Source organism: Giraffa tippelskirchi, chromosome 1, assembly GCF_054371585.1.
Source record: "Giraffa tippelskirchi isolate mGirTip1 chromosome 1, T2T-mGirTip1v1.2.pri, whole genome shotgun sequence".
NCBI classification, from domain to species: domain Eukaryota; kingdom Metazoa; phylum Chordata; class Mammalia; order Artiodactyla; family Giraffidae; genus Giraffa; species Giraffa tippelskirchi.
In genome coordinates this window covers 171,155,018-171,180,466 of record NC_137275.1, presented here as the reverse complement: position 1 = coordinate 171,180,466, position 25,449 = coordinate 171,155,018, and the positions used below count along the sequence as shown (strand labels likewise).

The 25,449-nt window shown below is 39.4% G+C and overlaps 1 protein-coding gene across 3 annotated transcripts in view; it reads left to right on the top strand.

Annotated features, from left to right (window-relative positions):
- PRUNE2 (prune homolog 2 with BCH domain) overlaps positions 1-25,449 on the top strand; it is a 284,658-nt gene that overhangs the window by 32,510 nt on the left and 226,699 nt on the right. For all 3 annotated transcript variants that reach the window (XM_081505723.1, XM_081505702.1, XM_081505712.1), the window contains exon 2: positions 23,813-23,917. In XM_081505723.1, coding sequence (XP_081361849.1) covers positions 23,813-23,917 — 105 coding nt within the window. The remainder of the gene's footprint in view (positions 1-23,812; positions 23,918-25,449) is intronic.

Sequence of the window (25,449 nt, the reverse complement as noted above, 5' to 3'; positions counted from 1 at the left end):
TGTTTTTGTAGCAGGGTGCAGAAGAAATGAAAACAGCCTGTTTTCTTATACCTCATTGCTCTGTTCCCCTCCCCATTCTCTAAAAAGAGAGATTTTCCTAAGAGCTCATGGGCGATCAAAGAGCTGAGAAGAAACTCATGGAGGGTGCACTGAGAGAAGGGTCTGGAATGTGCCACTGAAGCTGTGTTAGTGGTGGGGTTGGCTGATGCTGTGCTTGCAGTGGAGATGATTGCAAAGAAGCATCAGTTCTCCAAAGGACCGATCTTCCGGTTGACAAGGACTCTAATGGGTCTGACATGGTGTCCATTGTTGCCAGATGGGGCCAAACAATGGAAACTTTCTAAATATGCCATTGTCTGTGCTAATCTGTATAAAAGTTTATAGCTTTTATTTATTACAGTGGAATTCAGTTCAGTCGCTTAGTCGTGTCCAACTCTTTGCGACCCCATGAACTGCAGCACGCCAGGCCTCCGTGTCCATCACCAACTCCCTGAGTCCACCCAAACCCATGTCCATCGAGTCAGTGATGCCATCCAACCATCTCATCCTCTGTCGTCCCCTTCTCCTCCTGCCCTCAATCTTTCCCAGCATCAGGGTCTTTTCAGATGAGTCAGCCAAAGGTGAGTCAGCCAAATGTGAGTCAGCATGAGGTGGCCAAAGTATTGGAGTTTCAGCTTCAACATCAGTCCTTCCAATAAACACCCAGGATTGACCTCCTTTAGGATGGACAGGTTGGATCTCCTTGCAGTCCAAGGGACTCTCAAGAGTCTTCTCCAACACCACAGTTCAAAAGCATCAATTCTTTGGCACTCAGCTTTCTTTATAGTCCAACTCTTACATCCATACATGACTACTAGAAAAACCATACCCTTGACTAGACGGACCTTTGTTGGCAAAGTAATGTCTCTGCTTTGTAATATGCTGTCTAGGTTGGTCATAACTTTCCTTCCAAGTAGTAAGCGTCTTTTAATTTCATTGCTGCAATCATCATCTGCAGTGATTTTGGAGCCCAGAAAAATAAAGTCAGCCACTGTTTCTACTGTTTGCCTATCTATTTCCCATGAAGTGATGGGACCAGATGCCATGATCTTAGTTTTCTGAATGTTGAGCTTTAAGACAACTTTTTCACTCTCCTCTTTCACTTTCATCAAAAGGTTCTTTAGTTCTTCTTCACTTTCTGCCATAAGGGTGGTGTCATCTGCATATCTGAGGTTATTGATATTTCTCCCGGCAATCTTGATTCCAGCTCGTGCTTCATCCAGCCCAGTGTTTCTCATGATGTACTCTGCATATAAGTTAAATAAGCAGGGTGACAATATACAGCCTTGACGGACTCCTTTTCCTATTTGGAACCAGTCTGTTGTTCCATGTCCAGTTCGAACTGTTGCTTCCTGACCTGCATACAGGTTTCTCAAGAGGCAGGTCAGGTGGTCTGGTATGCCTATCTGTTTCGGAATTTTCCAGTTTATTGTGATCCACACAGTTAAAGGCTTTGGCATAGTCAAAGCAGAGGTAGATGTTTTTCTGGAACGCTCTTGCTTTTTCGATGATCCAGCGGATGTTGGCTGTTTGATATCTGGTTCCTCTGCCTTTTCTAAAACCAGCTTGAACACCTGGAAGTTCACGGTTCATGTATCGCTGAAGCCTGGCTTGGAGAATCTTAAGCATTATTTTACTAGCGTGTGAGATGAGTGCAATTGTGTGGTAGTTTGAGCATTCTTTGGCATTGCCTTTTTTGGGATTGGAATGAAAACTGACCTTTTCCAGTCCTGTGGCCACTGCTGAGTTTTCCAAATTTGCTGGCATGTTGAGTGTAGCACTTTCACAGCGTCATCTTTCAGGATTTGAAACAGCTCAACTGGAATTCCATCACCTCCACTAGCTTTGTTCGTAGTGATGCTTCCTAAGGCCCACTTGACTTCACATTCCAGGATATCTGGCTCTAGGTGAGTGATCACACCATCGTGATTATCTGGGTTGCGAAGATCTTTTTTGTACAGTTCTTCTGTGTATTCTTGCCACCTCTTCTTAATATCTTCTGCTTCTATTAGGTCCATACAATTTCTGTCCTTTATTGAGCCCATCTTTGCATGAGATGTTCCCTTGATATCTAATTTTCTTGAAGAGATCTCTAGTCTTTCCCATTCTATTGTTTTCCTCTATTTCTTTGCATTGATCACTGAAGAAGGCTTTCTTATCTCTCCTTGCTATTCTTTGGAACTCTGCATTCAAATGGGAATATCTTTCCTTTTCTCCTTTGCTTTTTGCTTCTCGTCTTTTCGCAGCTATTTGTAAGGCCTCCTCAGACAGCCATTTTGCTTTTTTGCATTTCTTTTTCTTGGGGATGGTCTCAATTCCTGTCCCCTGAACAATGTCACAAACCTCCATCCATAGTTCATCAGGCACTCTGTCTATCGGATCTAGTCCCTTAAATCTATTTTTCACTTCCACTGTATAGTCATAACTCATAATTGTTGTTGTTCAGTCTCTAAGTCACATCCAACTCTTTGTGACCCCATGAACTGCAGCATACCAGGTTTCCCTGTTCTTTGCTATCTCCTGGAGTTTGCTGAAACTCATGTCTATCGAGTCAGTGATGCTTTCCAACCATCTCATCCTCTGTCGTCCCCTTCTCCTCCTGCCCTCAATCTTTCCCAGCATCAAGGTCTTTTCCAATGAGTCAGCTCTTCACATTAGGTGGCCAAAGTATTGGAGCTTCAGGTTCAATATCAGTCCTTCCAATGAATCCTTCCAATGAATATTCAGGGTTGATTTCCTTTAGGATTGACTGGTTTGACCTCCTATATTGTAATTATCAAATACCATACTACCATAGTAATTCATGTTTGTTGTGTTTGCCCGAGATAATAAAAAGTTGACCAGGATCATTTTAAAACTTACATGAAACAACCTAGGAGGCAGAGGGAGATAGGACTGTGCAGAGCCTTGGAGGCACCACATTACTAGAAACAGTCCCCACTGCTGTCAGCCCTTGGGCAGGGAAGCTGTCAAATGCACAGCTTTGGAAATCCCAGCCCTGGGGCAATTATCTCTGGTCATCTCTGCTCACCAGATTTAACTTGAGAATACTAAACGATCTTCCACCCAGGATTCTGAGAATTTTCTGAAATGATGCCAGGATCAGAGAAACTGCAGCAGTGGCTCAGGAGTTGCCCTGGAGGCACTATTAACCTTGAATGCATGTGAATGGCGTCCCCTGGGCACAGTTCCATGAGATGTAAATAGTGCCCCCTGGAGTTGTGAGACAGTGAGGTGCTCTCTCCTGTCACTGTTGTTACTAACTGGTTGTTGCCTCTTGAGTTTTCCTCTGGTGAGCTAGGGTTTGCTTACCAAGCAAGTGGAAAGAGAGAACCATCTCCCCCATCCAATGGTCCCACATTCTCTCCATCTTTTCTTGCTCCCATCCCAGCCAGAAGCTTAAAAACATTTTCTCCCCTTTTTTCCACCCTGAGATTTTAAAGATCTTAAGACATGGCTGAATTAAGAAGTCATACACCACACACATGCACGTGCGAGCACACACACACACACACACACACACATCACATGTTGAGGAGTCTTGTTCTCTTTTTCCTTTGATGAAAATTTGTATGTTATATGATCTATGGGCTCTTAGTTGCTATAGCCTTCTGAAATACAGTCAAACAAACCAACAACAAAAAAGCTTGGGAGAGGAGCATACGGCAGGACTGATTTGTGAAGATAAACAGAACTCTCTTAAACAGGTGAAGGTCACTGCTAAGATGCAATGACTCCTTTGGGTCTCCAAACCACAGATTCACTTTTCCAGTTGTTGTTCGGTGAGTAATTGATAATTATTCCTAATAAGACTATTTGCTTCTACATTAGTACATATACGTAGAGCAGTGGGGTTACAGTTGTCATAAGGCAGAAGTGTTAGCTTATAGTTTCAAATATTTGGAATTTTCAGAGCAGATACCACAGTATTAAGAAACTAAGATGTAATATTCAGATTGTTATTGGAATTTTAAACTTCTGCTAAATACATTACTCAGAAAAAAATACTTTCTTAAAGAAAATAAAATGGTAAGAAAATTCAAGTCTTTTTTAATTAAAAATTTTACATAATTCATCATTGAATATAACCAGTAGCCCAAAATGAAAAGTTATATTTTATAGGATGAGTGAAAAATTTTAACAGCTGATGTCATCCATTTTGCAACTATTTACTATGGTGAAAAATTTGGTGGTCTGATACATTTTTATTATGTATTGTTAAGGTTGCCAGATATTTTTAAACCTTCATTTGTCATTCTTTGGATATGTATTTTTTTGTATTGAAAGTTCAATGTGACACCTATTTAAAAATTAAAATAACAAAATCTTCCTCTAATACAGAAGCTTTCTTTTTTATATGACTAATTTATTTAAAACGTCAAGACAGAAAGCTTTGTTCAAATATTTTATATTAAAGGTAACTTTTTCATAATCAATTTAATTGATGATGCCCCTTAAAATGACAAAAATTAAATTCAAATGAACATATTGAAATTTTTCCATATTGAGGGGCTATGTTTGGACACTCCAAGCAGTTCTCTCAATAGAAGAGAGTTGTTTACTATGGAAAAAATGTATGGGCAACTGAAACACAGGTCATTTAGTACTTAGAATCATAAAATCATATTATCCTAGGATTGGAAGGAGCTGCTGCTTAGAAAACGGGAAACTTTTCATTGGAAAATCTTGTTCTTCTCAGAGGGTGATACTTAATTTGTTTCTGCTTTTTAAACATATGAAATAGTACATATGCACATATTTCTGTATCTATCTCATCTGTATCTATATCCTATGGCAGTATTCTGTGTCACCAGATAGGTATTTTAATAAATCTTTATTAAATACCCAACTACTGTGTGCCAGCTGCAGGTTAGTTTTAAAATGAATTTTGTATTTTGCAAAATCTTGAAAGAAAGCATGAATGAGAGGTCACCAGGAAGGTGAGAGTTCTTCTTTCAATGAAAAACACACAGTGTAGTAAATAATGGCATCATTAAAGTTGTCATCTTTGCAAAGTACAGTCACTGCCCTGCATATCCCTTGTACATGGTCCCCCCAACCTGCATCACCACATCTCGCTGGAAATGCAGCTTCTCCTCCTGCCTGCTCCCAGCTGCTTGTCAGTTCATAACTGTCATCTCTGAGAGGCTTTCAGACATTCCAGGTGTGTGTCACCTGCCCGACGTCCCTTCCAAATACAGACATTCACTCGCGTGAGCATTAAAGCAATAGATCTTTCTTATGACAACAAAAAGCTGACTGCAGCAAAGTGAAGCTTCTGGGAAAAGCCTTCCGAGCACATCTTGGCTTGTTCATGGGGAGAGAAAACCTGACTAATTAGCTTCAGCCTTCCCAATCTGAGGGAGGAGAAATAATGAACAGATCAGAGCAGCCTGTGCCACACAGTAAGTGGCTGACTTTGGAAGAGGCAGCAGGTTAAGAGGACTTGATCTGAGGAAAGACTCACAAAAGTAAGTTCTGAGAACTTAATGTAGTGAACAGAAGCCTTTTGTTCTTTTCAATGAGGACCAACTAAAGAAAAGTTAAAATACTTATGAATCACAATTTTTCCAGTAAAAAAGGAAATACTTTTCCCCCCACCCCCACACGGCACAGCATGTGGGATCCTAGTTCCCTGACCAGGGATTGAGCTCATGTGCCCTGCACTGGAAATGTGGAATCTTAACCACTGGACCACCAGGGAAGTCCCAAAGGAAATACTTTTAATCGAGGAAAAAAAGTAAATTCCTATAACTTAAAAAAACTTTAAAGATGGGAACAGTAATAACAAAAATTAGGGCTGTTACTTATTAAATACTACTTTTCAGGGCAAATTTGAGAAGTAGTAGCATAAGAACAACTTTCTAGTCTTTTATTTTCTGACTAATATTGTGTTTTGAAGCTCATTGGGTTGGGTGTTGCCTGCCCATCCCTGGGGAAAGTGCTTTGTCCTAGAGAGGCTTCTGTGGATTTCTCCAGCTTGTGTCAATGACCCCTATGGGCAGGCTTTCATTTTACAGAATTCCCTTGGTCCCTGTCCATCCTCTGGTGTAGCTATTGGGGAAGAGGGTGGTTAAACTAACAGGATTTTAGCTTCTCAATTTCTACATAGGTGTTAACAGTAATGTCACTTCCTCATTATTCCCATGTGCTCCTCATTCAAGGGGTTACTCATAATGATGGACTTGATCAAACTGAGCAGGCCTAGGAGTGTGTGTGTGTGGATATATGCTATAGAACCATCAATACCTGTCTGCACCCAGATATACATCCTATTTTCAGAAAGCTCTGTATTCTTAGCAGAGAGCCTTGAAACTGTGTTTAGATGGGTAGAAAATGACAGGTAAAGTGAAACAGTTCAAAAGTCATCATACCTTTTGTTATTTTGGATCTTTTTCCTCTGTTATTCGTATAAAGTATTTACTACAAAAATTTTACAGAAACACTTAGTACATGTCATATATTTACTGAGTCATCCTAAGTTTCCCATGATATATTGATAAAAAACAGTTTATAAAGACCCCCCCCCCTTGGCACCCACCTCATGTTCAAAGTGTATTTCTTCCTTCCGTAGATAAGGAAAGTAAAAAGCAGGGAAGCAAATCTGAGTGCTTTAGTGAATCATGGTTCAAAATTGGGGGCTATTTCTCCACCTCTTAAAAATTATTTTGACTCATTGCAGGCAGGATAAACATTCAGATACATGCACATTGGAGTGAGGGAATAACATTAGACTGCCAAGATGAAGAGGGAAGAAAAGCAAACCCACAAAAGCAAAGCAAAGTGAAGGCTCTCAGTTCTTTATTTTCCTCCAGTAATTTTCCTGATGCAGATTTAACCTGACAGCCCTTGAAAGTCTCACCAGTTTAGCCCTCTAAATCCTAGTTCCACTGCAAACATTTTCTTTTTTCAATTACATCACGGAAGATTCCATCGGAATCATGTCAGAATCTATGGATTTGCCTTCTCAGGTCTAAGACAGTTTGGTTTTCCAGTGTTGTATGTGGATGGTATCATAAACGCTGCTGTTCTTCTCTACTTCTACCTATAAAACAAAGATATAAAAGAATGTCCAAAAGGGCATAGAGTGTGTATGAGGGCTTGTGAGAGTGAACGGGATGAGGAAAGTGAAGGGCTGAGGAGCAGGCAGACACATCATCTTCCTGGTTTGCTGTGTTGGTCTCAGTCTAGACTTTAGCTGCCCATGAGCTCAGAATTTGGGGTTCTTATTTATTGCTTCAGTCCATCCTTTCAATGGATATTTAGTTGAATGTTTTTACCAAGTACAATTTTAAGTGCTGAGTCACCCCTAAGGATGGAAACCAAGACATACTCTGACTAGCTGCGCAGAGTATGAACGGCCCATGCTTTTCCCAAGACCTGATGAGAAGGACTTTCTCTCCCTGCTTCCCTTCTTCCTTCTCTCTCCCTTTCCCTTCCTCCCTCCCTCTCTTTTTTCTTTCCTTTCTCTTCCTTCTATCTTGAAAACCTCTTTGCTCTCTTGCCTCAGTTTCTCATTTACTTTTAACTATTTATGTTTTTGAACACACACCACAGAGAGGCCAGAGAAAACACAGATTCATCATCCAGCTTGAGAAATTATCAACATTTTGTGAAAAGGGCATTCTGAACTTGAACACTTAATTTCCTGCTTTGGGGAAAGCAGGTATATGTCTTATTACCCTACTTATGAGTAGACAGTAGGAAGTAATTTGAACTTTATGACACATTTTCCACATTTTGTCAACCAAAAGGAATAAGACATAGCTGCAAAACAGATAGACGTGCACCACATGAAGTTTTGAAATTCCTTGGAAAAATAGTGCCTTGGGGCAACAACCTCACTAGCTCTAATTGTTAATACGATAAATACCCCTTTTGTCTTGAAATCATGCAAACTGGAATTTTAAAATTACTCTGCACTGGACATCCATTAACCACTTAAGTGCTGGAGCCACAGCTGAGTAACACCTGGTAACTAATTACAGTGAAACCTGTCTGGGGGCGGTAAATGGATCAGGGCCCAGCATTGGGCCTGCTTCACACACACACACACACACAGATAGCAAGTCACGTTTTCATAGAATTCCACAGTGTATTATTCTGCCCTGCTTGAGCCATTCAAAACCAAAATTATTACAACAGTTATAGCTTCAGAATAATGAATAAATTAGAATGTGTAATAGAGTCAGAAGTCAAGTGTTTAAAATCTTAAGAGGAAAAGGGAAATATGTGATAATATGTGATAAATAATAGTCATAAAATCTGTTCCTATATAAAATCACGTTAAAGCATTTTTTGAACGTAACCCCATGAAGTAGACAGAATGAGTATGTCATCATACTCTGGAGTGTGTGTGTGTGTGTGTGTGTGTGTGTGTGTGTGTGTATGTGTGTGTTGGGGGAGAGAGATTCAGAGAGAGACCCCACTATGAAATGAGAGTCTTATGCTTGAGAGAAGTATGATTACTTGTAGTCTGTAATATAATTTTTAACTTTGGGGCTATTAACAAAGTGTTAGTCCATACTACTATTGTTTTACAAGAACATGATAGATATAAAAATTAAAAACCCTCTTCTGCCCAACTGTTACATCCAACCATTGTTTTCACTAACAAATGCTTCTTCGAGCATCTGCTGTGTGCAGCTCACTGCTTTAGGAACTCTGGGGGATACCAGCTTCAAGATGTAGCCAGGGCTTGCAAGGAGCTATTGATCTAGTAGAACTGAATCTCTGATATTTGAATAGCTGACCCCCCAACGCATGGATGACTAGGAGCTAAAGATTGCACACACCAACAAATGAAGAGATGTACTGTTTATTTTAATTTGTGTTGTTGACTTTTATTTCTCCGTACTCCACAGCAGAAGTAGAATATTGCACCGAAGAGGAAGCCTGGTGGACTTTAGATGGAGGATGAAGTTATTACTTCCTCTGCTCTTTATTTCTCAGTTCTTAGTTTCTCCTCTATAAAAAATGGTCTCTTATATTTTTTTCTTATACAACAGCATTAGAAGTCTTTTGAGTTCATTCTCTCAAGATGTATATTTATTTCTGAATTCTGTTCATGTATTACTAGACTAGGATATGACACATCATAAAATGTAGTTTTAAAAAAACAGAAAACTTCAAGGATGAGATAAATAGGAGTTTATGTGGTTTGTTTTTTCTCACTTTGGAAACTATTGATGGGTTTCAACTGGGTGAACCCAAGTCCTTTTCCAACTGTAAACTTGAGTAAATCTAACTTTAATAAATCTAACAACACTAGTAGTTCCCTTTGAAACTGTATTTAACCTAGGGTGACTCTAGCAGTCCTTTTCAAAACCCAAATGCAGATTTGTTCTGCTGTTGACAAAAGCCAGATGGTCCTTGGGAGCTTAATCTTCGGTCCTCTTTAAGGCCATGGCTCCCAAACATGTCACGTTATTCTTAGACTTTACTGCAGACCTACTAATTCTGAGTATCAGGGATGGGCTCAGTAATCTGCATTACAAATAATGTCCTAATAGATGATCCTAGTGTAGTCAGCAAGATGTTACTGTCACCCAAGCAGAAACCACAGCAGCATTCTTTTCTTCTGAGAAGCAGGACCCAGAAAGAAAGAGACAGCCATGTGAAGTAGTGGGAAAAATATTGGAATACATCTTTACAGGTCTTTATAGTGATCTAACTCATTTGTCTGATAATAGGTGCTTTGATTATACTTTATGGACAGTCTATAATTTATCAAACGATTCCTTGATTGTTATACATGGATGTTGTTTCTTATTTGTTTGTTTTTTCCTTTTGCTTCTATTACAAATATCTACTTCAACAAACGTTTCTGAGGATTTTATTGAATATCCATATTTAACAATGGATTTTGAATTACAATGAGGAATTTAAAATACCCATATTTATTGGTGATTTTATTTTTCTAGAATAGATACCTAGAAGTGAAATAAATGTTGGATCAAGAAGTGTCAGCATTCTGCATCTTAAAGGGTACTGTCAAATTAGTCCCACATTGGTTGTAGTATTCCTTACTACTGCCTGCAGTCTAACCAGCAGTGGGTGTGAGCATTCCCAATTTTCTTGCCAATTTGATGGGCAAAAAAAAAAAATTATTGTTGGTCTAATTTGCATTTACATGACTACTAATGAGGCTGAATTTCTTTTCATTTTTTTCTTCTATTAATTGCCTATTCACACTTCTACTGATGATTTCATTAGTTTGTCTTTTTCTCAATCAATTTGTAGAAACTTTTTTGTGTTAGAAATATTGCCCTTTTAATAGCAAGATGGTACAAATATTATGCAAATATTATCTCCTACTCTTTATTTTTTATCATTTCCCCACAGAATTGAAGTAGCTAAATCACATGTTATATGTATGTATTTTTTGGGGATGTTCAGATAAGTTGCTCAGTCGTGTCCAACTCTTTGCGACCTCATGAATCGCAGCATGCCAGGCCTCCCTGTCCATCACCAACTCCCGGAGACCACCCAAACCCATGTCCATCGAGTCAGTGATGCCATCCAACCATCTCATTCTCCGTCGTCCCCTTTTCCTCCTGCCCTCAATCTTTCCCAGCATCAGGGTCTTTTCAAATGAGTCCGCTCTTTGCATCAGGTGGCCAAAGTACTGGAGATTCAGCTTCAACATCAGTCTTTCCAATGAACACCCAGGACTGATCTACTTTAGGATGGACTGGTTGGATCTCCTTGCAGTCCAAGGGACTCTCAAGAGTCTTCTCCAACACCACAGTTCAAAAGCATCAAGTTTTTGGCACTCAGTTTTCATTATACTCCAGCTCTTACATTCATACATGACTACTGGAAAAACAATAGCCTTGACTAGACAGACCTTTCTTGGCAAAGTAATGTCTCTGCTTTTTAATATGCTGTCTAGGTTGGTTATAACTTTCCTTCCAAGCAGTAAGCGTCTTTTAATTTCATTGCTGCAATCACCATCTGCAGTGATTTTGGAGCCCAGAAAAATAAAGTCAGCCAGTGTTTTCACTGTTTCCCCATCTATCTGCCATGAAGTGATGGGACCAGATGCCATGATCTTAGTTTTCTGAATGTTGAGCTTTAAGCCAACTTTTTCACTCTCCTCTTTCACTTTCATCAAGAGGCTCTTGAGTTCTTCTTCACTTTCTGCCATAAGGGTGGTGTCATCTGCATATCTGAGGTTATTGATATTTCTCCCGGCAATCTTGATTCCAGCTCGTGCTTCATCCAGCCCAGCGTTTCTCATGATGTACTCTGCATATAAGTTAAATAAGCAGGGTGACAATATACAGCCTTGACGTACTCCTTTTCCTATTTGGAACCAGTCTGTTGTTCCATGTCCAGTTCGAACTGTTGCTTCCTGACCTGCATACAGGTTTCTCAAGAGGCAGGTCAGGTGGTCTGGTATTCCCATCTCTTTCAGAATTTTCCACAGTTTATTGTAATCCACACAGTCAAAGGCTTTGGCATAGTCAATAAAGCAGAAATAGATGTTTTTCTGGAACTCTCTTGCTTTTTTGATGATACAGCAGATGTTGGCAATTTGATTTCTGGTACCTCTGCCTTTTCTAAAACCAGCTTGAACACCTGGAAGTTCACGGTTCACGTATCGCTGAAGCCTGGCTTGGAGAATTCTGAGCATTACTTTACTAGCGTGTGAGATGAGTGCAATTGTGTGGTAGTTTGAGCATTCTTTGGCATTGCCTTTCTTTGGGATTGGAATGAAAACTGACCTTTCCAGTCCTGTGGCCACTGCTGAGTTTTCCAAATTTGCTGGCATGTTGAGTGTAGCACTTTCACAGCGTCATCTTTCAGGATTTGAAACAGCTCAACTGGAATTCCATCACCTCCACTAGCTTTGTTCGTAGTGATGCTTCCTAAGGCCCACTTGACTTCACATTCCAGGATATCTGGCTCTAGGTGAGTGATCACACCATCGTGATTATCTGAGTTGCGAAGATCTTTTTTGTACAGTTCTTCTGTGTATTCTTGCCACCTCTTCTTAATATCTTCTGCTTCTATTAGGTCCATACAATTTCTGTCCTTTATTGAGCCCATCTTTGCATGAAATGTTCCTTGGTATCTCTAATTTTCTTGAAGAGATCTCTAGTCTTTCCCATTCTATTGTTTTCCTCTATTTCTTTGCATTGATCACTGAGGAAGGCTTTCTTATCTCTCCTTGCTATTCTTTGGAACTCTGCATTCAAATGGGAATATCTTTCCTTTTCTCCTTTGCTTTTTGCTTCTCTTCTTTTCACAGCTATTTGTAAGGCCTCCTCAGACAGCCATTTTGCTTTTTTGCATTTCTTTTTCTTGGGGATAGTCTTGATTCCTGTCTCCTGAACAATGTCACAAACCTCCATCCATAGTTCATCAGGCACTCTGTCTATCAGATCTAGTCCCTTAAATCTATTTCTCAGTTCCACTGTATAGTCATAAGGGATTTGATTTAGGTCATACCTGAATGGCCTTGTGGTTTTCTCCACTTTCTTCAATTTCAGTCCTGAATTTGGCAATAAGGAGTTCATGGTCCAAGCCACAGTCAGCTCCCGGTCTTATTTTTGCTGACTGTATAGAGCTTCTCCATCTTTGGCTACAAAGAATATAATCAATCTGATTTCGGTGTCAACCATCTGGTGATGTCCATATGTAGAGTCTTCTCTTGTGTTGTTGGGAGAGGGTGTTTACTATGACCAGTGCATTCTCTTGGGAGAACTCTATTAGCCTTTGCCCTGCTTCATTCTGTACTCCAAGGCCAAATTTGCCTGTTACTCCAGGTATTTCTTGACTTCCTACTTTTGCATTCCAGTCCCCTATAATGAAAAGGACATCTTTTTGGGGTGTTAGTTCTAGTAGGTCTTGTAGGTCTTCATAGAACTGTTCAGCTTCCTCTTCTTCAGCGTTACTGGTTGGGGCATAGACTTGGATTATTGTAATATTGAATGGTTTGCCTTGGAAACAAACAGAGGCCATTCTGTCATTTTTGAGACTGCATCCAAGTACTGCATTTTGGACTCTTTTGTTGACCATGATGGCTACTCCATTTCTTCTAAGGGATTCCTGCCCACAGTAGTAGATATAATGGTCATCTGAGTTAAGTTCACCCATTCCAGTCCATCTTAGTTCACTGATTTCTAGAATGTCGATGTTCACTCTTGTCATCTCCTCTTTGACCACTTCCAATTTGCCTTGATTCATGGACCTAACATTCCAGGTTCCTATGCAATATTGCTCTTTACAGCATTGAACCTTGCTTCTATCACCAGTCCCATTCACAACTGAGTGTTGTTTTTGCTTTGGCTCCATCCCTTCATTCTTTCTGGAGTTATTTCTCCACTGATCTCCAGTAGCATATTGGGCACCTACCGACCTGGGGAGTTCATCTTTCAGTGTCGTATCTTTTTGCCTTTTTATACTGCTCATGGGGTTCTCTAGGCAAGAATCCTGAAGTGGTTTGCCATGCCCTTCTCCAGTGGACCACATTCTGTCAGACCTCTCCATCATGACCCGTCTGTCTTGGCCCTACACAGCATCGTTCATAGTTTCATTGAGTTAGACAAGGCTGTGGTCCGTGTGATCAGATTGGCTAGTTGTCTGTGATTGTGGTTTCAGTCTGTCTGCCCTCTGATGCCCTCTCTCAGTGCCTATCATCTTATTTGGGTTTCTCTTACCTTGGACATGGGGTATCTCTTCACGGCTGCTGCAGCAAAGCACAGTCACCACCTCTGACCTCGGGCATAGGGTAGCTCCTCTCGGCCGCCGCCCCTGACCTTGGGCGTGGGGTAGCTCTTCTCGGCCATGCTCGTGCGCCGTCTCATTTGCCATGCTCGTACGCCATCACAGCCGCCATACTTTACATGTAATACTGTGTTAGTCTCAGGAGTATAACAGTGATTCAATATTTGTATATATGGGGAAATGATCACTACAATAAATCTAATTAACATCCATCACCATAATAATTATAATTTTTTCTTTGTGATGAGAACTTTTAAGATCTAGTCTGTTAGTTCTGTCATTCTTTTTGGCCTATAAAATTTCACTGCTTTTAAAGATACTTATTAGTGGATGATACATTCAACACTTTAGATTTAAATTTAAATTGCATCATCAATTTTATAAGTCTAATTATAAGAGAAGTAAATGCATTCCAGTCAAAGCTAGAAACTAAAGCAGAGTCTGACCTGTATTATTGCAACAATTTTCAGAAAACATAGTAGGTAGATTGATAATAAGATGGTAAGATGGTACAAAGTGTATCATTGCTCTTTAGTGCTTGAAAAGATAATGTCATATTAAATAATGTATGCTTATTGCATACTTAATGCAACTTATTGAACAAGCTGTTCCATAGATGCCTGAGGCCAGAGAACAAAGTAATATCTTATTGATGTTTCCAGAGTTGAATTTGTTAATAATACAGTATTTTAATTCAGCGGTAAGGATAGAATAAACATCCTAAAATGATATGCAGTGAAAAATTCACAAAAAATATGTCCATATGAAGACACCAGTGTCCATAGGAAAAAAATGACCTAAAGCACTTATAGGTATAATAAATACAATATTTTGCTAGGTACTATTTTACCTAGCAACAAGATAATGCTTAAACAGAGCTGAAGATTTGAAAATCAGTTATTTCTGTAAGTGAAAATGTAAATTTCTACTTTTCTGGTGGGCATTAAAATATTTACATTCTACATTACCCAGAAATATAAAATTCAGAAGTATATCTTGAAGAAATAACTAGAGATGGGCATAAGAATACTATGTTCCTAATATTTCTTGCAGTCTTACTTATATTATCAAAAAATTAACTTACATCTTAGGTTAATTTAAGATTAACTTAAAGCCACCCATAGACTGGGTGACTTAAACACTGTAAATTTATGTCTCACAGTTCTGAAGACTGGAAGTCCAAGATCAGGTTACTGACATGGTTGGGTCCTGGTGAGAACCGCCTTCTGGACTTATAGAAAGCCTCCTTCTTCTGATCTCACACAGTGGAGAGAGATAGAAAGAGAGAAATAGAGAGCACAAGCACTCCGCTGTTTTATAAGAGCACTAATTTCATCTTGAGAGTCCTACCCTCATGACTAAATCTATACCCAATTATTTTTCAAAGATCCCGTCTCCAAATACCACCACATTGGGGATTAGGGCTTTGACATATGAGTTTTGAGGTGTACAATTCAGTTCACAGCAAGATCTAAGCATAGCAAAGGGGTTAGAGACAGCAGAAGGTCAGAAAGCTGTGTGGACCCAGATGTACATCTACATGAGGCTAGATGGAAAAGACTACAGTTCTAACATCTGAAAAGAGGAAGGTTGAGAGATTATTAAAATCTGTGAAACCATGGAGGACAGACTTCTGGCATGGGGCATCTATTTAAGCTGAAAGGAAGCAGTACTGAAAGGAAATTAAAGGGCTACCCCATCAAGTTGGTAATAAATGTATGGACACAGTTCCCCCAAAAGTGGAATGGCTGAAAATGATAATATGTAGGACAATTCTGAAAGGGGCTCTTCAGAAAAGGTAAGGATTTTGGGGGGATCATCCTTGACCTTTTCTGGTTGAAGTTGTGGAGGAAAAATAATGGTGCTGTCCCCTAAAATTGTCCTTTAGGACATTGTCAGTAAGAGGATCCTGAACAAAAATATAAAAAATTAAATGTTTTAAGTAAAATTTGAGTCAGTGTCAAACACCCCAGCTAAAGGGATCCTGACCCCAAGGGCACTGGGGACCCAGATGCCCACCCAAGAAGAAGGGCCTTGGGCAATAATAGTTGAGTGTAGCTTTTGGCTCCCCCACTGCCTTCTCACAATGGCCTCTACATTGGACCATCTAGAAGGGGTACAGATGCTCAGAGTCTGAGCCACTTATAGCTGAATTTGCTCAGATCAACTTTTGTCCTTTATTTTTCCCAAATGAGAGATACTAAAAGAGGGCCTTTAGCATGTCAAAGAGAGGCTGAAGGAAAATGTTATTGAGGTCAGGTGGGAGGGCCGTGAGCAGGGAGGTTATAGACTACGCTTCTCTGACTTGATTAAGTTTCAGTTTTGTCAGTATTGTCTGAGACAATTAAATTATGTCAAAATCATTTGAGTTTTGTCATTGAAAGCTTTTTGCCTTTTCCTAATTCGCTGGTTTATATTCATGCAGTACGTCACCAGTTAAATTTGGACATCTATGAGAAAATTAAATATAAAATGTCTATGTCCTGAATTTGTAGATTCTGGTAAATGTTTTTGTTTTTATGCATAACCTGAGGCACAGCTCTCAGAAGAAATCAGTTACAGCCTCCCAGTCACTTATTATTTATTAACTAACCGTTAGAATGAAACTGGACTAAACGAGGTAGCCAGTGGGCCAGAGTATCTTATTTGGCAATATCATGGAGATTAAAAAAAAACACATATGTTGATTCAAGGAATTCTATATACATATACCAACTCCCACACCCCTCCTTCATACATAGAGATGTATCCTCACAATTGATACCATTAAGCCAGAGAGAATGAAGACTATCTGTAGTTTGGATCATGGAAAAAGGTCCATAGTATATTGTTAAGTGAAAACAGGAAGTCTCTAAAGACTGGGAATAGAAGCACTCCATTTTAAAAAAGAAAATATATTTAATTGAAGGATAATTGCTTTATAATACTGTCTTGGTTTCTGCCATACGTCAACATGAACCAGTCATAAGTATACATATATCCCCTCCCTCTTGAACTTCCCTCCCATCTCCCACCCCATCCCCCTCTTTAGGTTATTACAGAGCCCTGGTTTGAGGTTTTATTTTTTTGTCTTTCTGACTTTCTCACTCTGTATAATAGGCTGTAGGTTCATCCACCTCATTAGAACTGACTCAAATGCATTCCTTTTTATGGCTGAGTAATATTCCATTGTAGCTATGTACCACAGTTTCTTTATCCATTCATCTGTTGATGGACATCTAAATTGCTTTCATGTCCTAGCTATTGTAAGTAGAGAAGAACTTTGTTTTTTAAAGTATATGTGGCAGTATACTTGTGTAAATTTAAAATGTGGAATATTCAACAATATGTTAACAGTAGTTATCTTTGTTTTATTAATTTTCATTGTGTCTGACTTTTTATAATGACATGTATTTCTTTCCTTACCAGAAAAAGAAACAAAAATAAAGAATAAAATACAAAAGTTTCAGTTGGTGGAGGAAATTCCTGTGTTCCGGGCACTTTGCATAGAGTGATAAGTTTTCTTCTTTGCTTTTTTAAACTTAATTAATGTCATGCTGTTCCCTCCAGCCTGTGCTCCCTCTGAGTCCCAACCTTTTCTCAGATAGTGATAAGATTATGAGATGTTCAGGAGGTCAGAAGTTCTAGACATCATCTTAAACCCAAGGCCAGTAACTAAAGTCATCTCGCTCATTTACCAAATGAACAAAGAATGTGACTTTATCCATATCCAATAGAGGTGATCACGGGCTTTTGTCCTTGCCTTTGGAGGACCGGTTGCTCTGGGCACTCCACAGCTCCCTTTGTCCCTGCTGCTAGTTTGGCTGTGGTTCCTTATGCATCCCTCCCTCCTAGCTTTCCTGGTGACTGTGACTGGCCTGGAGATAGGGACCAAAAGGGACATTAGTGACATGTAAGATTTCCTCTTGCCCATCTGTGAGTCTCCTTATTTAGAATCATGGCAGCCTTCAGTACACAGGGTTCTTCTGGGGAGGGACTGAGCCCTTTTCTGTGCCATCTAGAGCCAGCCTCCAGGAAGGAAGACCCCCTCATTCCGACCCCTCATTGACTTGGAGTTAGAAGTAGTCAACTGCCAACTGTTTCTGTTCCTGGATTTCCTTGGAGATACCATCCAGTAAATTCAAATGACTTCTTTTTCTCTGGCATCTTCATTTGCTGATTAAAGATGAGGGACTAAGAAATAGGCTCTGCATCAGTGTGTGACGAAGGGGACTCTCCAACTTCTTAGGCTTTGTCTATAATGATCATTTCAATTCATTATCTTTGAAAACATTTGCCTAGAATTTTTAAGAAAGGAGAGTTGAGTAGGATGGGTATGGAGAAACCATAGTATAACTGTGTTGCAAGGGGTTGTTGACTAAGGTTAGTTGTAGGGCTCTGGATGTAAAGTTCCAGGTGGAACAGCTCTGTTTCTCAGAGGGTGGAGTTATTTAAAAAAACCGATGGAGGGGCCTGAGCTTATGACAGGGCTCTGGAAGCCCTTTCTCTGATCAATTCTGTTTTGATCAAAGTGTGTTCGAAAGTGCTTTTGCCTGACAAGTACAGTTTGCTTTCATGGGTGGATGAATCTTAATGCTTAGATATTTCTCTGCTTTTAAAAAGAGAGAAGAAATAAACTTCATGAAGAAATCTCATTTTAGTGATGTATAAGATCACACTTCAAAAGCATATGAAGATTGTGATCTGGAATACTGGCGTATTCAATACATTTTCTTTTATATGTTGATTATGGAGAGATTCTGTCCATCTATTCAAAAGTTCAAGGTATAGTATAAGTTGAGTACAGTATCTATTTCAACCCATTATGAAGATTCCATTTTGTTTTGGGCTTACTCAGCACTGGATGTAGATAGGAGATGATAAATCTCTGTCTCCTGAGATTCCTTAATGCTTGGTGTGCTTATATCAAGACAAGGGGATAGCTGTTTTCCTGCCAAATCTATTCTCTCCTAGCTGGGAGTTTACAAAGTCACATTTTGAAAATGTATATGCTAGGCAATAACTATTTGTTGGAACATTCTGGGCATTGTCTCACTTTGCACCTTGGCCTGAGATAACTGGAGGTCCCTTTTCTTCACTTTAGATCTTTATTAATATCACCTTCTCAATGAACCTCATCCCAGGGCACCCTAGCCTTCTATTCATCCTTATCTAATTATTGGCTCTTTTTATCTCCTTGCACTAAAATGCAAGTGCCATGGGGGCTGGGATATTTGTATGCTTGGTTCAGTGCTGTATACTTAGAGATTAGTAAGTGCCTGGCACACGAACAGGATTTTATTAGTTGAATGACAACAACAGGAAAGGCCCACAGGCCTGCTGTGAGAAGTGCAGGGTATCATTGTGGTCAGGAGTCTCTTCTCAGTTCTGTGAACCAGTTTCATTGTTACCCCTGCAGGTGGAGCCATTGATTCAGAGTGGACCAGGTACCTTAAGGAAACCCTATTACCAGCCTCAGACCCCTGAACTCAGTCTCAGACTTTTCTGACTTTCTTTGACCCATGTTTTTACTCTGATCATATGGCCAAGGTCATTTGTGGCAGGAAGTTTGAAAGTGGGACCTGTATTCTCTGGCTGTTGACCTCTGTTTTGAAAAGCCAAATCCTGCGCATTCCTTGAGTTCACCTACTGGTTGAGTTTATGTAACTAATTTCATGCTTTATTCCTCCAAGCACACAGAAATGTGTCTAAGCCTGGTTACTACGATACTTGACTTTTGCTACCCTTTAATTATATCTTTCTTCACCGTTGAACTCTCACATCCATACATGACCACTGGAAAAACCATAGCCTTGACTAGACAGACCTTTGTTGGTAAAGTAATGTCTTTGCTTTTAAATATGCTATCTAGGTTGGTCATAACCTTCCTCCCAAGGAGTAAGCGTCTTTTAATTTCATGGCTGCAATCACCATCAGCAGTGATTTTGGAGCCCAAAAAAATAAAGTCAGCTACTGTTTCCACTATTTCCCCATCTATTTGCCATGAAGTGATGGGACCAGATGCCATGATCTTAGTTTTCTGAACGTTGAGCTTTAAGCCAACTTTTTCACTCTCCTCTTTCACTTTCATCAAGAGGCTCTTTAGTTCTTCTTCACTTTCTGCCATAAGGGTGGTGTCATCTGCATATCTGAGATTATTGATATTTCTCCCGGCAATCTTGATTCCAGCTTGTGTTTCTTCCAGCCCAGTGTTTCTCATGATGTACTCTGCATATAAGTTAGGTGCTTATAAGTTATTCTGCATATAAGTTACTCTGCAATAAGCAAGGTGACAATATACAGCCTTGACGTACTGCTTTTCTTATTTGGAATCAGTCGGTTGTTCCACGTGCAGTTCTAACTGTTGCTTCCTGACTACAAACAGGTTTCTCCAGAGACAGGTCAGATGGTCTGGTATTCCCATCTGTTTCAGAATTTTCCACAGTTTATTGTGATCCACACAGTCAAAGGCTTTGGCATAGTCAATAAAGCAGAAATAGATGTTTTTCTGGAACTCTCTTGCTTTTTCGATGATCCAGTGGATGTTTGAACTGTGGTGTTGTAGAAGACTCTTGAGAGTCCGTTGGACTGCAAGAAGATCCAACCAGTCCATCCTAAAGGAAATCAGTCCTGGGTGTTCATTGGAAGGACTGATGTTGAAGCTGAAACTCCAATACTTTGGCCACCTCATGCGAAGGGTTGACTCATTGGAAAAGGCCCTGATGCTGGGAAGGATTAGGGGCAGGAGGAGAAGGGGTCGACAGAGGATGAGATGGTTGGATGGCATCACCGACTCGATGGACATGGGTTTGGGTAAATTCCGGGAGTTGGTGATGGACAGGGAGGCCTGGTGTGCTGCGATTCATGGGGTGGCAAAGAGTTGGACACAACTGAGTGACTGAACTGAACTGACTGAATTATATCTTAGTGGGTTTGGGTAGGAATAAGGCTCTTAGGAACATCTGGAATGTTTTTTGAGGTTGAGTCTACCACTTTAAGGGTCACTAAAGGAACCTTCTGATTGTGATGTCCCTTTTATTTAGTTTAACAATTTTAGCCAGCCTGAAATTTCTAGTCATCTTTTTGGATTGCGGCATAATTCCTGGAAGGTCTCTTTAAAATGAAAGTATGTTACCTTGGTGAGTAACACATTAACCTGGGAGTACTCATTGGCATGGATTCGCTATGAAATTGCTAGTGAAGGGGCAGATAAATCCTTGATAGGATGGCTACTGGAATGATGGAGGTGGGAAGATAGTGTTGGAGCCTGGGAACTGGGGCATTGACTGGAGATGGCAGACATAGTACATGATGCTGGAAGAAGCCATGACTCTGAAGAAATTTGATATATGGGAAGAAGGGGGTTCAGGAAACAAATAAGAAAACATGAAAACAGAGGGATGTGGGCATCAAAAAAAGAACCTCTTGAAGGTTTGTGTTGGAATCTTCTACAGCCTGACCTGCAAGTTGATACATGCTTTTTTCTCTTTAAATGAAGAAGGATGAATAAATCCTAATCTTAGAAGATTCCCCAGTTGTGAGAATTGGCCCATCATGTTTGGGCTCACAATTTTATTTAGCTCCTTTCTCTTTCTAATTACTAATTGGTTTGAGCTTGGAAATGCATTGACTCCCAAGTCTTCTTATTCTCCCCCATATCTTCTTTGGTGCAAGTTGAGTGATGAATGCAGAGCTGTGCTGAGGAATTACCGAACCTACACAAGGAGGCAGATAGATCAGCTTTGGAGTAATTTTAATGCTATATTTTTATGAAGCCTTGCTGTATTTAACAGGAGTATTTAACATTCTTTTTGCCCCCTCGATCCCCATGCCTGCTCATTTTGTAGATACTGAAGTCATTATGGCATTATGGTGTGATCAGTTCAAGGCAGAAGAGACAGACCTCTTTGTACTGGGTCACGGGCTCTGGGAACAATCCTAGTCCTCTAACAGCCTCTACTGACCTATAAAAAGTGTTGTGAATCTTCTTACTGTCTGCCTTCCAAGAGATATGGGAGGAGAAATGACGTAATGTCTACTTAGACCTTCGAGCTTCTCGGAAGAACAACAGTCTACAGTAATATGATTTCTTAATGCATTTGTTTGTGTTGTAATGGAGTATAATTGCATTTATCCCAATTTCTTTCTATACCTCTAAATTTGACAGTCTTGCACAGGGGAAGCAGTCTGGCTTTGGGAGTAAGAACTGGATCTAGACTAGAATCCTCAAAAAGTACAAGTGGACTAGCTATAAAGTTATGAGGTTGAGGTAAGGAAGGTGGGAGAGGAAGGAGTGGGAGCTACAGGTGGTGATGGGGGGACAGTGGTTGTAATTACCTTCAGAGTGTTTATAACATTTTAAAATCCTATTATTTTACTAAAGATCAACTTGTCAATATATTTTAAAACATATGTATTTGTTTTAATTTACAATATTGCATACTGGACAACTTATATGCAATATTGATCCTGCCATCATTCTCTATGTTGATAGGCTCTTTGACTGAGCCTCCTCCAAGATTTACCTTATTAGGTTCCTCGGGCCACAGTTTGGTTGTTGAATAACTAGTTTCTGAGTCTGATATGGTAGTTCTCTACAAATACCAACACATTTATAGATTCAGTTGTAAGAGGCCTAGTAAGTTACTAAATAATCCTTTTTCTTTGTTCTGTAGAAAAAGGAATAACGAGTGTTTTTTTTAATTGAAATAATCATGAACAGTGGATTTTTTTTTTTGAGCAGTATTACAATTGAGTTGGCTTTCTAGTAAGTCATGAAAAGAGAAATTAAAACAAAGGATGAAAAGCTGAGGAAGTATACATAAGTGTCATCCCTGACATTCCATAAATATGTCAATTTAGGTTACCCTGATCGTTATTGGACAGTCTTGTTGTGGAATTTTCTGGTTGTGATTGGTTCTTTAGCACTCCTAATCCAGTGTTTTACAAGGAGGTCAGCCTTCTGTAAAGAATTTTAAGTAACTGTTGAGTTACGCAGGAAAGAAAACAGTATGTATGTCTTCTCTTTCAGAGAGGTGACAATATATACTCTTTAATAGCAACTGATTTGTATCTTTGGAGCAATAATACTGATCATATTCCTTTCTCTGGAGGGAAGAAAAGCATTACAACCACTTTTATTTGTTAAATTATAGAATCTAATGCAGAGAGAGCGTATCCTGTCACTCAAAATGTGGCATGAAAAAAATAAATTTCTACCAAATAGTGTTGCACACTAGGGACATATGAAAAAAGTCACTTTTTCTCTCAAAGTGAGAAGAACCTTTTGTGTAAAGAAATGATGTAGAATACTATGGAACTGTTCTTTAGACCAAAATAATCTTTTACTAAAAAGTGTTGACTTGGAGATACAGTTCATATCAAGTTACTTTGTGGATGATCTTAATACAACCACATTTTTGGTGGAGGAGGTCTTTGAAAGCATGTGACTACCAGTTGACCTGAGAGCTAGACTCTGGCAATTGGAGGTTCCTCTTCCCCTCCCCTGTCCTTGAAATGTACGATCTGCCCATCAATCCCACAGCAGGAACCATTTTTATGGACACAGCCTTGAGTGAACAATGTGTTGTTGAGACCATGTGTCATGGAAGCCAGTTAAGGCCTCTACATAAACTTTTAAGATTCTGGTGGGCAGGTGTGGAGATACACCTGTCTTGTGGCTGCCCAAGACAAGCCTTGTAAGTAGGTTCCCTTGCTTATTGAACCTGCCACCCACCCATCTGGAGTGAGCTGCATCTTCTTCAGTCTCCCCTTGTTCTCTGTATTTGGGGGCCAGTTTCAGGTTTCACCCAGGGACGTTCCCAAGGTTGTGAACCAATAATTTTCTGTTCTTGACAACTAACTAAAATTTGAATGAGCATTTCTGAATGTTAAACATGTTGTACCATTTTAGGCCCTTATATAAAACCTCAAGATATATTTATGAATTTTTACAATTGTGTCTGAATGTAGCTAAGGATACATACTTTAAAACATTGAAAAATATCCACTTTACGTAATCTGTTGTTAAATTGTGATGTTTTATTTGAATTTGTTTCAGAATCGAAGCAAACGCTTGGAGAAGGTCCATGTTGTTATTGGACATAAATCCTGTGATTTGGATTCTCTCATTTCTGCCTTCACATATGCTTACTTTCTAGACAAGGTGAGTGGAAAGAAGGTCATGTATTTTTTAAGAAATTCCTTATTTTTTTATTTTCTGCTGTGCTGGGTCTTCATTGCTGCACTGGTCTTTCTCTAGTTGCAGAGAGCAGGGGCTACTCTAGTTGTGGTGTGTGGGCTTCTTACTGTGGTGGCTTCTCTTGTGGAGCACAGGCTCTAGGGTACTTGGGCTTCAGTAGTTGCAGCACACAGCCTCAATAGTTGCAGCTCCCGGACTCTAGAGAACAGGCTTAATAGTTGTGTGCACAGGCTTAGTTGCTCCATGCTATCTTCCCAGATCAGGGATTGAACCTCTGTCCCCTGCACTTGTGGGTGGATTCTTTGCTATTGAGCCACCAGGGAACCCCAAGAGTATGCTTTTTATATTTGAATTATGATGTAACTTTTATAAATAGTTGTTTTCCAGAAAAACAAGGAAGCTACTAACTTAATTTTTCATGTTCTGGTTTATTGTTGCAAAGAATAATGTATTATAATTCATTAATCAACAAATATTTATTGGTCACTTACTACATGTTAGGCATTGTTCTAATTATTTCTTACTGAGTCTCTGCATAAATATTTATTTTAATAGGATCGATTTTGTCAAATAAAAATTTTATAATTATTGATTACTTTTATGGAAATTCAGAGAACTGACAAAAGTTAAGTGTCAGAATTTGTTTGCCTTTATCATTCTTGTTGGATAATCTTGCCCTTAGGAGTAGAAAAATATGTGAAGAATAATCTGTGAACATTACATGAAGTATAGAGCACACTGGCTGGAATTTTCAGTAATAGAGGTGTTACCTTCCACATCTATATTCTGTTTTTGCCTCTTAGCCTGACTTTGTACAGCAAGGTCATTCTCAGTTAACAATAATCTCCCTTGAGTCAGAGTCTTCGTACCCTGTGAAGCCATACTATAACATGCCAGTGGAGGTGGAAAAGACCTTTCTTTCAATAAATTGTTTAAAAATATCTATTCCATAAATTCATCAACCCATATTAAAGTATCACTTTAAAGCCTAAAAAAGTACATTAAGAGTGTCTTGGTGCTATGTCCAATTTCACACAATTTTTAGTTTTCTGGAGTATAATTTGTTTTACTCCAATTTTGTTTGGATCCTTGACTCTGACAGTGTACATAGTTGATCTACAATGATTTACAATCACATGAAACCCAGCCTTCCAGAATGAGCCATAGGTGGCAAGAATGGCTTTAGGGCAGCAGCTGACGAAGTGCCAGGTAAAATATTCTGATGTTGACATATGACTTTCTATCAGATTTATCTTAAAATTTGCTAAACTTTACAAGGGAGATTAATTGGTATGAAGAGAGAAATGTGCCTGTGTCAAGACATGCATTTAAATACTAATCTTATTAATGGGATTTTTTCTTATTTATTTTGTATCGACATATAGTTAATTTTCAGTATTGTGTTCATTTGAAGAGTACAGCAAAGTGATTCAGTTACTTTGCTGTACACTTGATTTTCAGATTCTTTTTCATTATGTCACAAGATATTAAGTATA